At 44.0% G+C, this 13,485-nt stretch overlaps 1 protein-coding gene across 3 annotated transcripts in view; it reads left to right on the plus strand.

The window, feature by feature from the left end:
* The first annotated feature begins 2,420 nt into the window (after window positions 1-2,420).
* PRELID2 (PRELI domain containing 2) overlaps window positions 2,421-13,485 on the plus strand; it is a 98,048-nt gene continuing 86,983 nt past the window's right edge. For all 3 annotated transcript variants that reach the window (XM_055429930.2, XM_088838584.1, XM_088838585.1), the window contains exon 1: window positions 2,421-2,596. In XM_055429930.2, the coding sequence (XP_055285905.1) occupies window positions 2,522-2,596 (75 nt within the window). In that variant the 5' untranslated portion in view covers window positions 2,421-2,521. The remainder of the gene's footprint in view (window positions 2,597-13,485) is intronic.

The raw sequence follows: 13,485 nt of genomic DNA on the forward strand, positions 1-13,485 counted from the left end.
GTATATTGTCACCTTGCTTATTTAACTTATATGCAGAGTACATCATGAGAAACGCTGGGCTGGAAGAAGCACAAGCTGGAATCAAGATTGCCAGGAGAAATATCAATCACCTCAGATCTGCAGATGACACCACCCTTATGGCAGAAAGTGAAGAAGAACTAAAGAGCCTCTTGATGAAAGTGAAAAAGGAGAGTGAAAAAGTTGACTTGAAGCTCAACATTCAGAAAACTAAGATCATGGAACCTGGTCCTGTCACTTCGTGGGAAATATATGGGGAAACGGTGGAAACAGTGACAGAATTTATCTTTGGGGGCTCCAAAATCAGTGCAGATGGTGACTGCAGCCATGAAATTAAAAGACGCTTACTCCTTGGAAGAAAAGTTATGACCCACCTAGATAGCATATTAAAAAGCAGAGACATTACTTTGCCAACAAAGTTCTGTCTAGTCAAGGCTATGGTTTTTCCAGTAGTCATGTATGGATGTGAGAGTTGGACTATAAAGAAAGCTGAGTGCAGAAGAATTGATGCTTTGAACTGCGGTGTTGAAGACTCTTGAGAGTCCCTTCGACTGCAAGGAGATCCAACCAGTCCATCCTAAAGGAGATCAGTCCTGGGTGTTCATAGGAAGGACTGATGCTAAAGCTGAAACTCCAATAGTTTGGCCACCTGATGGGAGGAGCTGACTGATTGGAAAAGACCCTGATGCTGGGAAGGATTGGGGGCAGGAGGAGAAGAGGACAACAGAGGATGAGATGGTCGGATGGCATGCCCTACTCAATGGACATGGGTTTGGGTGGACTCTGGGAGTTGGTGATGGACAGGGAGGCCTGGCGTGCTGTGATTCATGGGGTCGCAAAGAGTCCGATACGACTGAGCGACTGAACTGAAGTGAACTTGCCAGATTAGTGTGACTCTGCGTGTCAGGGGCAAGCGAGATCACACAGTATAATGTAAAAGTCACTACCTCAGAGACCTCTCTGATTCATCCTAGCCTAAAGTATGTCACCTCTACTTTGACCTATTATCTTGTTTCTTTTTCTATTTTGTTTGTTGTTGTTCAGTCACTGAGTGGTATCAGACTCTGCCACCCCATGAACAGAATGCCATGCAGCATGCCAGGCTTTCCTGTCCATTACTGTCTCCTGGAGTTTGCTCACATTCATGTCCATTGAGTCTGTGATGCCATCCAACGATCTGTTTTACTGGGTGTTATATCATCTGGTTGACTCATCCCACATGACAGAAGGGACTGTGCTTTCCTTACTGCACTGTGCTTAGCACATAGTAGGTGATCAGGAATTCGTTTGTTAAATAAGGTATAGGATTAATGGATTCAGTGGCTTGTTTTTGTACAATCTGTACAGTCGAATGAAGACCATTCAAAATTCTTTTTGTATCCCTTGTTTCCTCGTCCCATGGTGTTTAACCTTTTATGAGCGTAGGAATTTCTTCACGGAGTCACACGCAGATACAGGCAATTTTTAAGTGCTTGAGACGCAACCTAGAGCCTCAGCGGCAACTGCCCAGGTCCTGTGAGGAATGCAATTATTGGCCTCTGTCACACTGAACTGGGCAACACTGGGGAGGGTTATATTACAGTCCCTAAACTCGGAGGGAGGGTAGTTTATGTATTTATTACATCTTTTTAATGCTGCCTCCAGTATTCTTGCCTGGAAAATCCCATGGATGGAGGAGCCTGGTGGGCTACAGTCCTTGGGGTTGCAGAGAGTCAGACAGACTGAGCGATTTCACTTCACTTTTAGTGCTGCCAGTAACGGCTTAAGTAAGGCTCCAGGCGAGGTGATGACAAAAGCCCCAGCTGCAAGGTTCAAGTGGAGAAGGCAATGGCAACCCACTCCAGTAGTCTTGCCTGGAAAATCCCATGGATGGAGGAGCCTGGTAGGCTGCAGTTCATGGGGTCGCCAAGTGTCTGACACGACTGAGCGACTTCACTTTCACTTTTCACTTTCACACATTGGAGAAGGAAATGGCAACCCACTCCAGTGTTCTTGCCTAGAGAATCCCAGGGACGGGGGAGCCTGGTGGGCTTCCGTCTATGGGGTCGCACAGAGTCGGACACGACTGAAGCGACTTAGCAGCAGCAGCAAGGTTCAAGACTCCCCAGCTGTGAGGTGGAAACTTGGGTTCGCAGAGGAGCCCGTGGCGAGGCCGTGGGGCGTGGCGAGGCCGTGGGGCGTGGCGTGGGCGAGGTGTGATCAGACCGGGAAAGGAGCCTGAGCCAGGGCGGGGCGGGGCGGGGCCGCGGCTGACGCCGCCAACCGACTCCGCCCCGGGGCCCGGTACCTCCCTCGCCTGCTGCCCAGACTGGCGGAAGGGGACGCGGAAGGGAAGGGGGGCGTGCCAACTGTCTGTTTTTCCGAGTGGACAATAAAGTTTCGAAAGTTTGAAAAGGAGAAAACCCCCACGCCCCTTAGGCTTCCTGGGCTTGTACGCCTGCGGCCCGGCTCAGACGGAGCTCCAGCGGTAGTGTGCTGGCGGAGGCGTGGTCGGCGCGCCGGGATGGGGGTCACGGTTGACGTGCACGAGGTGTTCAAGTACCCCTTCGAGCAGGTGGTCGCCAGCTTCCTCCGAAAGGTATTCTGCCCACTCGGTCTCGGCCGGGGCTCGCGTTCTCCTGCGCTGCCCCGGTGGCCAGGCCATCTGCGATCCGGGCAGCGTCGCCCGAAGTTCCGCTGCCCGGCTCGGCTCCCTACTGCCCGCGCGGAGGTCCGCATCCAGCTGCGGGCTTTGCTCTGGGATGTGCCAGGCGAGGGCGGGGGTGGAGTTCCTCGAAGGCTCCCCCTCCAGGATGAGGAAAAGGCTCGGTGCTTTGCATCACGTACACACCCTGCCGCAGCTGGAGGGAGAGACGCGGGGAGCCCAGGTTCTGGAGCCCGGTTGAGGTTGCACAGGGCTTGTCGACGTCTCCAGTAATTACTGAGTCAAAGCTAGTGGGGGCCGTTGATGCCGCCATCCTAGTTTACTCAGCACTGTCGTTCTACCACTTCACCCCTTTCTCTTTTATTAACAGGTGTGGGACTTTGGGCGCCTCCATGCCTTAGTTTTGTAATCTGTAAAATGGGAAAAATAATAGTACCAACTTACAAGTTGTGAGGATTCAAGTGAAATACTTCCCACAGAGTGCTTAACACAGTGACTGATGCTTGCCTAGTAAGTTCTTTGAAAGGTTATTCGCGCTACTGTAACTGTACACTCTAGTCTCAATAATCAGTGGCCCTCTTTATCTCAAGGGCTTTTCTTGGAACTGTGGCTTGTAAAGGTAGAATAGGAAATTCTTTGAAAAGTCAAGCATCCAGACCTGGGATGTGGGACCCCTGGGTTCTAGTCTGGTTCTACTTTTAGTTAGTTTGCTTGATGACGTTGGTCAAGGGTCATCTCCCTCAAGGCTTCAGTTTCTTCATCTAAAGATGTGGTCTTCTTTTTTTTTTAATTAATTAGTTTATTTTACTTTATAATATTGTATTGGTTTTGCCATACATTGACTTGAATCCGCCATGAATGTACATGTATTCCCCATCCTGAACCCCTCTCCCACTTTCCTCCCCATCCCATCCCTCTGGGTCATCCCAGTGCACCAGCCCCGAGCACCCTGTATCATGCATCAAACCTGGACTGGCAATTCATTTAACATATGATAATATACATGCCATTTCAATGCCATTCTCCCCTATCATCCCGCCCTTGCTCTCTCCCGCAGAGTCCAAAAGACTGTTCAATACATCTGTGTCTCTTTTACTGTCTCGCATACAGGATTATCGTTACATTCTTTCTAAATTCCATATATATGCGTTAGTCTGCTGTATTGGTGTTTTTCTTTCTGGCTTACTTCACTCTGTATAATAGGCTCCAGTTTCATCCACCTCATTAGAACTGATTCAAATGTATTCTTTTTAACCCCTGAGTAATATTCCATTGTGTATATGTACCACAGCTTTCTTATCCATTCATCTGCTGATGGACATCTGGGTTGCTTCCATGTCCTGGCTATTATAAACAGTGCTGCAATGAACATTGGAGTACATGTGTCTCTTTCAATTCTGGTTTCCTCGGTGTGTATGCCCAGCAGTGGGATTGCTGGGTCATATGGCAGTTCTATTTCCAGTTTTTTAAGGAATCTCCACACTGTTTTCCATGGTGGCTGTACTAGTTTGCATTCCCACCAACAGTGTAAGAGGGTTCCCTTTTCTCCACACCCTCTCCAGCATTTATTATTTGCAGACTTTTTGATAACAGCCATTCTGACTGGCATGAAATGGTACCTCATTGTGGTTTTGATTTGCACTTCTCTGATAATGAGTGATGTTGAGCATCTTTTCATGTGTTTGTTAGCCATCTGTATGTCTTCTTTGGAGAAATGTCTGTTTAGTTCTTTGGCCTACTTTTTGATTGGGTCATTTATTTTTCTGGAATTGAGCTGCATGAGCTGCTTGTATATTTTTGAGATTAATTCTTTGTCAGTTGCTTCGTTTTCTATTATTTTCTCCCATTCTGAAGGCTGTCTTTTCACCTTCCTTATAGTTTCCTTTGTTGTGCAGAAGTATTTAATTTTAATTAGATCCCATTTGTTTATTTTTGCTTAGAGGATCCTTCTGTGGTTTATTTTGGAGAGTGTTTTCTCTATGTTTTCCTCTAGGAGTTTAATAGTTTCTTGTCTTACATTTAGATCTTTAATGCATTTTGAGTTTATTTTTGTGTATGGTGTTAGAAAGTATTCTAGTTTCATTCTTTTACGAGTGGTTGACCAGTTTTCCCAGCACCACTTGTTAAAGAGATTGTCTTTTCTCCATTGTATTTTCTTGCCTCTTCTGTCAAAGATAAGGTGTCCATAGGTGCGTGGATTTATCTCTGAGCTTTCTATTTTGTTCCATTGATCTGTATTTCTGTCTTTATGCCAGTACCATACTGTCTTGATGACTGTGGCTTTGTAGTAGAGACTGAAGTCAGGCAGGTTGATTCCTCCAGTTCCATTCTTCTTTCTCAATATGCTTTGGCTATTCAAGGTGTTTTGTATTTCCATACAAACTGTGAAATTATTTGTTCTAGTTCTCTGAAAAATACCATTGATAGCTTGACAGGGATTGCATTGAATCTATAGATTGCCTTGGGTTCAGTTTAGTTCAGTTCAGTTCAGTCGCTCAGTCGTGTCAGACTCTTTGTGACCCCATGAATCACAGCACGCCAGGCCTCCCTGTCCATCACCAACTCCCCGAGTTCACTCAAACTCATGTCCATTGAGTTGGTGATGCCATCCAGCCATCTCATTCTCTGTCGTCCCCTTCTCCTCCCACCCCCAATCCTTCCCAGCATCAGAGTCTTTTCCAGTGAGTCAACTCGTCACATGAAATGGCCAAAGTATTGGAGTTTCAGCTTTAGCATCAGTTCTTCCAATGAACACCCAGGATTGATCTCCTTTAGAATGGACTGGTTGGATCTCCTTGCAGTCCAAGTGACTCTGAAGAGTCTTCTCCAGCACCACAGTTCAAAAGCATCAATTCTTCGGCGATCAGCTTTCTTCACAGTCCAGCTCTCACATCCATACATGACCATGGGAAAAACCATAGCCTTGACTAGGCGGACCTTTGTTGGCAAAGTAGTGTCTCTGCTTTTTAATATACTATCTAGGTTGGTCATAACTTTCTTTCCAAGGAGTAAGCGTCTTTTAATTTCATGGCTTCAATCAGCATCCGCAGTGATTTTGGAGCCCAAGAAATAAAGTCTGGGTAGCTTGATAGGGATTGCATTGAATCTATAGATTGCCTTGGGTAGTATACTCATTTTCACTATTGATTCTTCTGATCCATGAACACAGTATATTTCTTCATCTATTAGTGTCCTCTTTGATTTCTTTCACCAGTGTTTTATAGTTTTCTATATATCGGTCTTTTGTTTCTTTAGGTAGATTTATTCCTAAGTATTTTATTCTTTTCGTTGCAGTGGTGAATGGAAACGTTTCCTTAATTTCTCTTTCTGTTTTCTTATTGTTAGTGTATAGGAATGCAAGGGATTTCTGTGTGTTAATTTTATATCTTGCAACTTTACTATATTCATTGATTAGCTCTAGTAATTTTCTGGTGGAGTCTTTAGGGTTTTCTGTGTAGAGGATCATGTCATCTGCAAACAGTGAGTTTTACTTCTTCTTTTCCAATCTGGATTCCTTTTATTTCTTTTTCTGTTATGATTGCTGTGGCCAAAAATTCCAAAACTATGTTGAATAGTAGTGGTGAGAGTGGGCACCCTTGTCTTATTCCTGACTTTGGGGGAAATGCTTTCAGTTTTTCACCATTGAAGATAATGTTTGCTGAGGGTTTGTCATATATAGCTTTTATTACGTTGAGGTATGTTCCTTCTATTCCTGCTTTCTGGAGGGTTTTTATCATAAATGTATGTTGAATTTTGTCAAAGGCTTTCTTTGCATGTATTGAGATAATCACATGGTTTTTATTTTTCAATTTGTTAATGTGGTGTATTACATAGATTGATTTGCAGATATTGAAGAATCCTTGCATTCCTGGGATAAAGCCCACTTGGTCATGATGTATGATCTTTTTAATATGTTGTTGGATTCTGTTTGCTAGAATTTTGTTAAGGAGTTTTGCATCTATGTTCATCAATGATATTGGCCTGTATTTTTCTTTTTTTGTGGCATCTTTGTCAGGTTTTCGTATTAGGGTGATGGTGGCCTCATAGAATGAGTTTGGAAGTTTACCTTCCTCTGCAATTTTCTGGAAGAGTTTGAGTAGTAAGTTTGAGTAATAAGAGGTGTTATTTCTTCTCTAAATTTTTGGTAGAATTCAGCTGTGAAGCCTTCTGGTCCTGGGCTTTTGTTTGTTGGAAGATTTCTGATTACACTTTCAATTTCCGTGCTTGTGATGGGTCTGTTAAGATTTTCTATTTCTTCCTGGTTCAGTTTTGGAAAGTTGTACTTTTCTAAGAATTTGTCCATTTCTTCCAAGTTGTACATTTTATTTACATATAGTTGCTGATAATAGTCTCCTATGATCCTTTGTATTTCTGTATTGTCTGTTGTGATCTCTCCATTTTCATTTCTAATTTTGTTGATTTGATTTTTCTCCCTTTGTTTCTTGATGAGTCTGGCTAATGGTTTGTCTATTTTATTTATCTTCTCAAGGAACCAGCTTTTGGTTTTGTTAATTTTTGCTATGGTTTCTTTTGTTTCTTTTGCAGTTATTTCTGCCCTAATTTTTAAGATTTCTTTCCTTCTACTAACCCTAGGGTTCATAATTTCTTCCTTTTCAAGTTGCCTTATGTGTATATTTAGGTTATTTATTTGACTTCTTGTTTCTTGTGGTATGCCTGTATTGCTATGAACCTTCCCCTTAGTACTGCTTTTACAGTGTCACATAGGTTTTGTGTTGTTGTGCTTTCATTTTCATTTGTTTCTATGCATATTTTGATTTTAAAGATGTGTTCTATTAAGAAAAAAAAAAAAAGCACAGCCTAAGAGTTGAGAATTAGATTTTTATTGGGCTGACTTGCTGAGGACTTAAGCCTGGATATAGTCTCTCAGATAGCTGTGATGGATTGGCTGGAAGAAGTTAGGGAGGAGCCAGAATATATAAGTTCAAACATACAAGAAGATAGTTGACTGTCCAAAGATTACTGCTATTGAAAAAAAACCAGATATCTCAAGTTAATGGAATTATGAGTCTGGTCTCAATTGAAATTCCTTTGATAAGCTCCTTAACTGTCTAGGGCCTTTATCCTGTTTTTCTCTGTCCTGGATCCCCTCAGGGTGCACCCTCAGGGATGGCCTCAGAGGCTGAAGGATTTATGCCACAACATTGTGTGTTTACTGAAATGGCAGGTGACATTCTTTGTCCACAGATGAGAGTGTTGTATCAGAAGACCTTTCGGCTTACACATCTTAAGGAAGATTTGCAAGAATTCTATTTTATCTTGGGCAGCTACCACTGGCAATACCCTCTGGAAGCCTGGAGAGGGGTTTTTAAATTTATTAAAAAAAAATTATTTGACTGCATTCAGTCATAGTAGTAGCCTGTGGGATCCTTTTCTTTTTAGTTGCAGCATGTGAGGTCTATTTCCCTGACCAAGGATTGAACCCATGGCCCCTGCATTGGGAGCCTGGAGTCTTAGCCACTGGACCACTAGGGAAGTTCTGGGAGATGTATATTTTTTTTGAAAGAGATAAGACCTGACCTCCATTAGAGGAGGTGATACTGTTGGGGGCCCAGGTCACAGGGGAGTGAGTGGGACCCTGGTTATGATGGGGTTGCTATGGAGGCCTTTTGGGGGCGGAATGCCAGCTTGTTGACATTGTTAATTGATCTCATATCTAGACTAGTACCTGGCACTTCTTGGGTACTCAGTATACATCTTATGAGTAATGAATGGATAAACAAATAAATTATTTTTTGATCTGATGTAGACTTTGCCTTAGACTAGGCTTCTGGGCCCTAAAGAGAAAAAGCCACCACCCCATTTTTTCTTAGGACCGGCACTTTGAAATGTGAGTTCTCCAATGCCACTGCTTCTTTGGAAAGCCTTTCTGGGTTGTCCCCATCACAAGGTAATCTCTGCCTTGTCAGAGCTGGAGGGACACTTTGGGCCTCAGTGACCATCTTTGATAATATTGGATAGTTCTGCATGTGTCTTTTTCCTCATTGGACTCTAATAAGCTTCCTTGGGGTAGGAAGCTTATTAGTGGAAGGAAGCTTACTGCAGAAGCACATAGCACAGGGCCAGACTCATTTAGAGAATACTTGGCATGAGTTAGGCTTCTGGGCGAAATGCTTTTCTTGCATTCAGCAGGTGTTTAAAGACACTTTTTTTCTGGGTGGCAGACTCTGTTCTGGGTATGCTGCTGCTGCTGCTAAGTCACTTCAGTTGTGTCCGACTCTGTGTGACCCCATAGACGGCAGCCCACCAGGCTCCCCCGTCCCTGGGATTCTCCAGGCAAGAACACTGGAGTGGGTTGCCATTTCCTTCTCCAATGTGTGAAAGTGAAAAGTGAAAGTGAAGTCGCTCAGTTGTGTCCGACCCTTAGCGACCCCATGGACTGCAGCCTACCAGGCTCCTCCATCTATGGGATTTTCTAGGCAAGAGTACTGGAGTGGCTTGCTATTGCCTTCTCCGGTTCTGGGTATAGGGCACCATAGACAGACCCTCTTCTCAGGGAGCTGATGGTCTCTAGTGGGTGTGACTAACGCGGATAAATGATTAACAAGCGAACAGGTAACTCCAGCTGATGATGTGTGTTTACACAGGGAAAGTACACAGGTGTTTTGACGTTTGGAGAGTGCCATTAGGGAAGGCTTTCTCGAGAAAGTGGCTTTTGTGAAGTTATGGCCAAGGCATGAGAGGAGTTCCCTATTTTCCTAGGGGTAGGGGGAGAAAGTGCTTTCCTACATTATTTTTATTCCTGTTTATTCCTCCAAGATTGCTGGGAGAAATATCAATAACCTCAGATATGCAGATGACACCACCCTTATGGCAGAAAGTGAAGAGGAACTCAAAAGCCTCTTGATGAAAGTGAAAGAGGAGAGTGAAAAGTTTGGCTTGAAGCTCAACATTCAGAAAACAAAGATCATGGCATCTGGCCCCATCACTTCATGGGAAATAGATGGGGAAACAGTGGAAACAGTGTCAGACTTTATTTTTTTGGGCTCCAAAATCACCGCAGTTGCTGATTGCAGCCATGAAATTAAAAGACGCTTACTCCTTGGAAGGAAAGTTATGACCAACCTAGATAGCATATTAAAAAGCAGAGATATTACTTTGCCAACCAAGGTCTGTCTAGTCAAGTCTATGGTTTTTCCCGTGGTCATGTATGGATGTGAGAGTTGGACTGTGAAGAAAGCTGATCACCGAAGAATTGATGCTTTTGAACTGTGGTGCTGGAGAACACTCTTGAGAGTCCCTTGGACTGCAAGGAGATCCAACCAGTCCATTCTAAAGGAGATCAGTCCTGGGTGTTCATTGGAAGGACTGATGCTAAAGCTGAAACTGCAATACTTTGGCCACCTCATGCGACGAGTTGACTCACTGGAAAAGAGTCTGATGCTAGGAAGGATTGGGGGTGGGAGGAGAGGGGGACGACAAAGAATGAGATGGCTGGATGGCATCACCGACTCGATGGACATGAGTTTGAGTGAACTCTAGGAGTTGGTGATGGACAGGGAGGCCTGGCGTGCTGCGATTCATGGGGTCGCAAAGAGTCGGAAACGACTGAGCAACTGAACTGAACTGAGCAGCTTCTGGAAGTAGTTATGGTTGACTTCCATTCCATTGTCTGGAGAAGCTGAGGTTCAGAGAAGTTTAAGTAACTTTTCCAAGTTCTTATAGCTAGCAAGTGGGAGAGCCAGGATTTCAACACATCTGAATCCAAGCCCATACCCCTAATCACTGGTCCCTGCTACCTTGCACATAGTAGGCACTCAGATAGTCACTGAGGGGATACAGTGTTGCACATAGTAGGCACTCAGATAATCACCGAGGGGATACAGTGTTTAAGGGTTTAAGGGTATAGCTTTGAAGATAAGAGGGGGAGAAAATGCGTTGTTTCAGTTATCTCTTTGTTGTTGTTATTCGGTCAATATGTCCTAGTCCTGCTCTTTGTGACCCCATGGACTGCAGCACGCCAGGCTTCCATGTCCTTCACCATCTCCCAGAGTTTGCTCAAACTCATGTCCATCGAATCAGTGATGTCATCCAGCCATCTCATCCTCTGTCGTCCCCTTCCCCTGCTGCCCTCAATCTTTCCCAGCATCAGGGTCTCTTCCAGTGAGTCAGCTCTTCTAATCAGGTGGCCAAAGTATTGGAGCTTCAGCTTCAGCATCAGTCAGTATTCAGGGTTGCTTTCCTTTAGATTGACTGGTTTGATCTTGCTGTCCAAGGGACTCTCAAGAGTCTTCTCCAGAACCACAGGTTGAAAGCATCAATTCTTTGGTGGTCTGCCTTCTTTTTATGGTCCGACTCTCACATCCATACATGACACTGGAAAAAGCATAGCTTTGACCATATGCACTTTTATTGGCAAAGTGATGTCTCTGATTTTTAATATGCTGTCTAGGTTTGTCATAGCTTTTCTTCCAAGGAGCAAGTGTCTTTTAATTTCATGGCTGCAATCATCGTTCACAGTGATTTGGGAGCCCAAGAAAATAAATCTGTCATTGTTTGCATTTTTTCCTCATCTGTTTGCGATGAAGTGATGGAACCGGATGCCATGATCTTAGTTTTTTGAATGTTGAGTTTTAAACCAGCTTTTTTACTCTCCTCTTTTACTTTCAAGAGGCTCTTTAGTTTCTCATTACTTTCTGCCATTAGAATGGTGTCATCTGCATATCTGAGGTTGTTGATATTTCTCCTGGCAACCTTGATTCCAGCTTGTGCTTTATCTAGCTGTCATTTTGCATGATGTACTCTGCGTATAAGTTAAACAAGCAAGGTGACAATATACAGCCTTGTACTTCTTTCCCAATTTTGAACCAGTCAGTTGTTCCATGTCTGGTTTTAACTGTTGCTTCTTGTGATTATCTCTTGCTGTGTAACCAATCACCCTAAAATGATTCAGTGGCCTAAACCAATGGTAAGCTTTTAATTCTCATGTTTCTACGTTTCCGTGGATTGACTGGGCTCAGGTGGGTGGTTTCTAGGTGCCTTGTGTTATAGCTGTGGTCACTTATCTAGCTGGGTTCAGTTAAGATCTGGAAGGATTCTTTTTTAAAATTAATTAATTTGTTTATTTTTGATTGTGCTGGGTTTTCATTGCTGTGCCCAGACTTTCTCTAGTTGCTTTGATGGGCTTCTCATTTGGTGGCTTCTCTTGCTTCGGACCACAACTCAGAGTCTTAACCACTGGACCCCCAGGCAAGTCCTGGAAAGAATTCTTTTAAAATACTTAGCAAAGTGCCTGCTGCTGCTGCTGCTGCTGCTGCTGCTGCTAAGTCGCTTCAGTCGTGTCCGACTCTGTACGACCCCAGAGACAGCAGCCCACCAGGCTCCCCCGTCCCTGGGATTCTCCAGGCAAGAACACTGGAGTGGGTTGCCGTTTCCTTCTCCAGTGCATGAAAGTGAAGAGGGAAAGTGAAGTCGCTCAGTCTTGTCCGACTCTTAGCGACCCCACGGACTGCAGCCTACCAGGCTCCTCCGTCCATGGGATTTTCCAGGCAAGAGTACTGGAGTGGGGCCTGGCGCATAGTAAATAAAGACTGAGGAGGTAAGGTCAGGGAAAGAGGAGGAGAACACCTGTAGAAAAGGTCTAGAGATGGGTCAGTGCTCTTCTCGTGCAATGGACACTGCTCTTCTAGTGTGGACACTACATTCTTCCAGTCACAAAGCAGTCCTTCCAGAGATCCCTGGATGGGGCTAAGTGACTGTCTCTAGGAAGTCAGTGAATTCATTTGCTGTGAGAATTTTCACCTTCATTTAAAGTCATGAGCTGGAAGTCAGTAGACCTGGATTCTAGTCATTGTGCTTCCTTCAATACGAGCAGTTTTGGGGTGGCCTTGGGAAAGAGTTTCCACCTTTCCATACTGTGCCCTGGTGCAGATTAGAAAGAGGCATCATTGAGGTGGTCTACCCCATAAGCTCATAGTAAACGGGACTAGTGGGAAGTCTATGGGGCTGTTAATGCAAGTTCGAAAAAGTGCTCCTTCTTCTATGTGGTTGTAGCCCTGTGCTCACTGGCCTGCTTGGCTGGAAAACCTTGTGCAGTGAGCAACATGCACAGCTGTGTGAGTCAACCCTACCGTCTTAATTTCTTATATGTGAAATGTTATGCTATGTACCCCATCAATCTCCCAGTATTTTTGTGAGAATCAAATGTCTAACAGTTGACAAGAATTTTTCTTTTTTAAGCATAAGGTAGTAAGAGTGATCCTTTTGGCATAATACACTTTTCTATTTTAGTCTTTTTGTATTTTTTTATTCAAAGGAAAGTGCTTTGCAGAAGGGACAATCATCTGAGGATCTCTGGGAAGCATTTAATCTGATTTTGCACAATGGTATGTTTGAAGGCGCTACAGCAGTGAGGAAATTCTATTTTAAACGGAGTCGACTGATCTCTGGCTTTTGGTATGTTAGGGCTTGCCTTCCAAGTTATAATATCCTACTATTTTTAAAACCTTAGGAATGTTTGCTCTTCTTACACCTTGCCTGTTGGATACCACAGGCAATATATTAGCTACATGCTTTCAAAGTTAAGTGGCACCTTGAAAACAAACACCTCAATACTCTTTGTTCGTGGAGTGTAATGTTTCTCAATGAACTCTTCATGGAGGAATGCTGTGAAAACCAAAATGGATTATTCATCAGATGCTAAACTGTACTTTCTGTGAACTACAGTGTCAGTGCTCTTGACAGTGTGTTTTGGTTTGTTTCTTTGTATGACTCTCAGCTTTGTACGTCTCATCATTTACAGCTGCTTCCCTTCTTTTACTTAAAACCACCCAGAAACAGAGCACACTATTGCATAGGTGGATATG

The sequence above is a fragment of the Moschus berezovskii genome, chromosome 8 (assembly GCF_049115385.1).
Source record: "Moschus berezovskii isolate FMDL1 chromosome 8, NW_MosBer_1.0, whole genome shotgun sequence".
Taxonomy (NCBI): Eukaryota; Metazoa; Chordata; class Mammalia; order Artiodactyla; family Moschidae; genus Moschus; species Moschus berezovskii.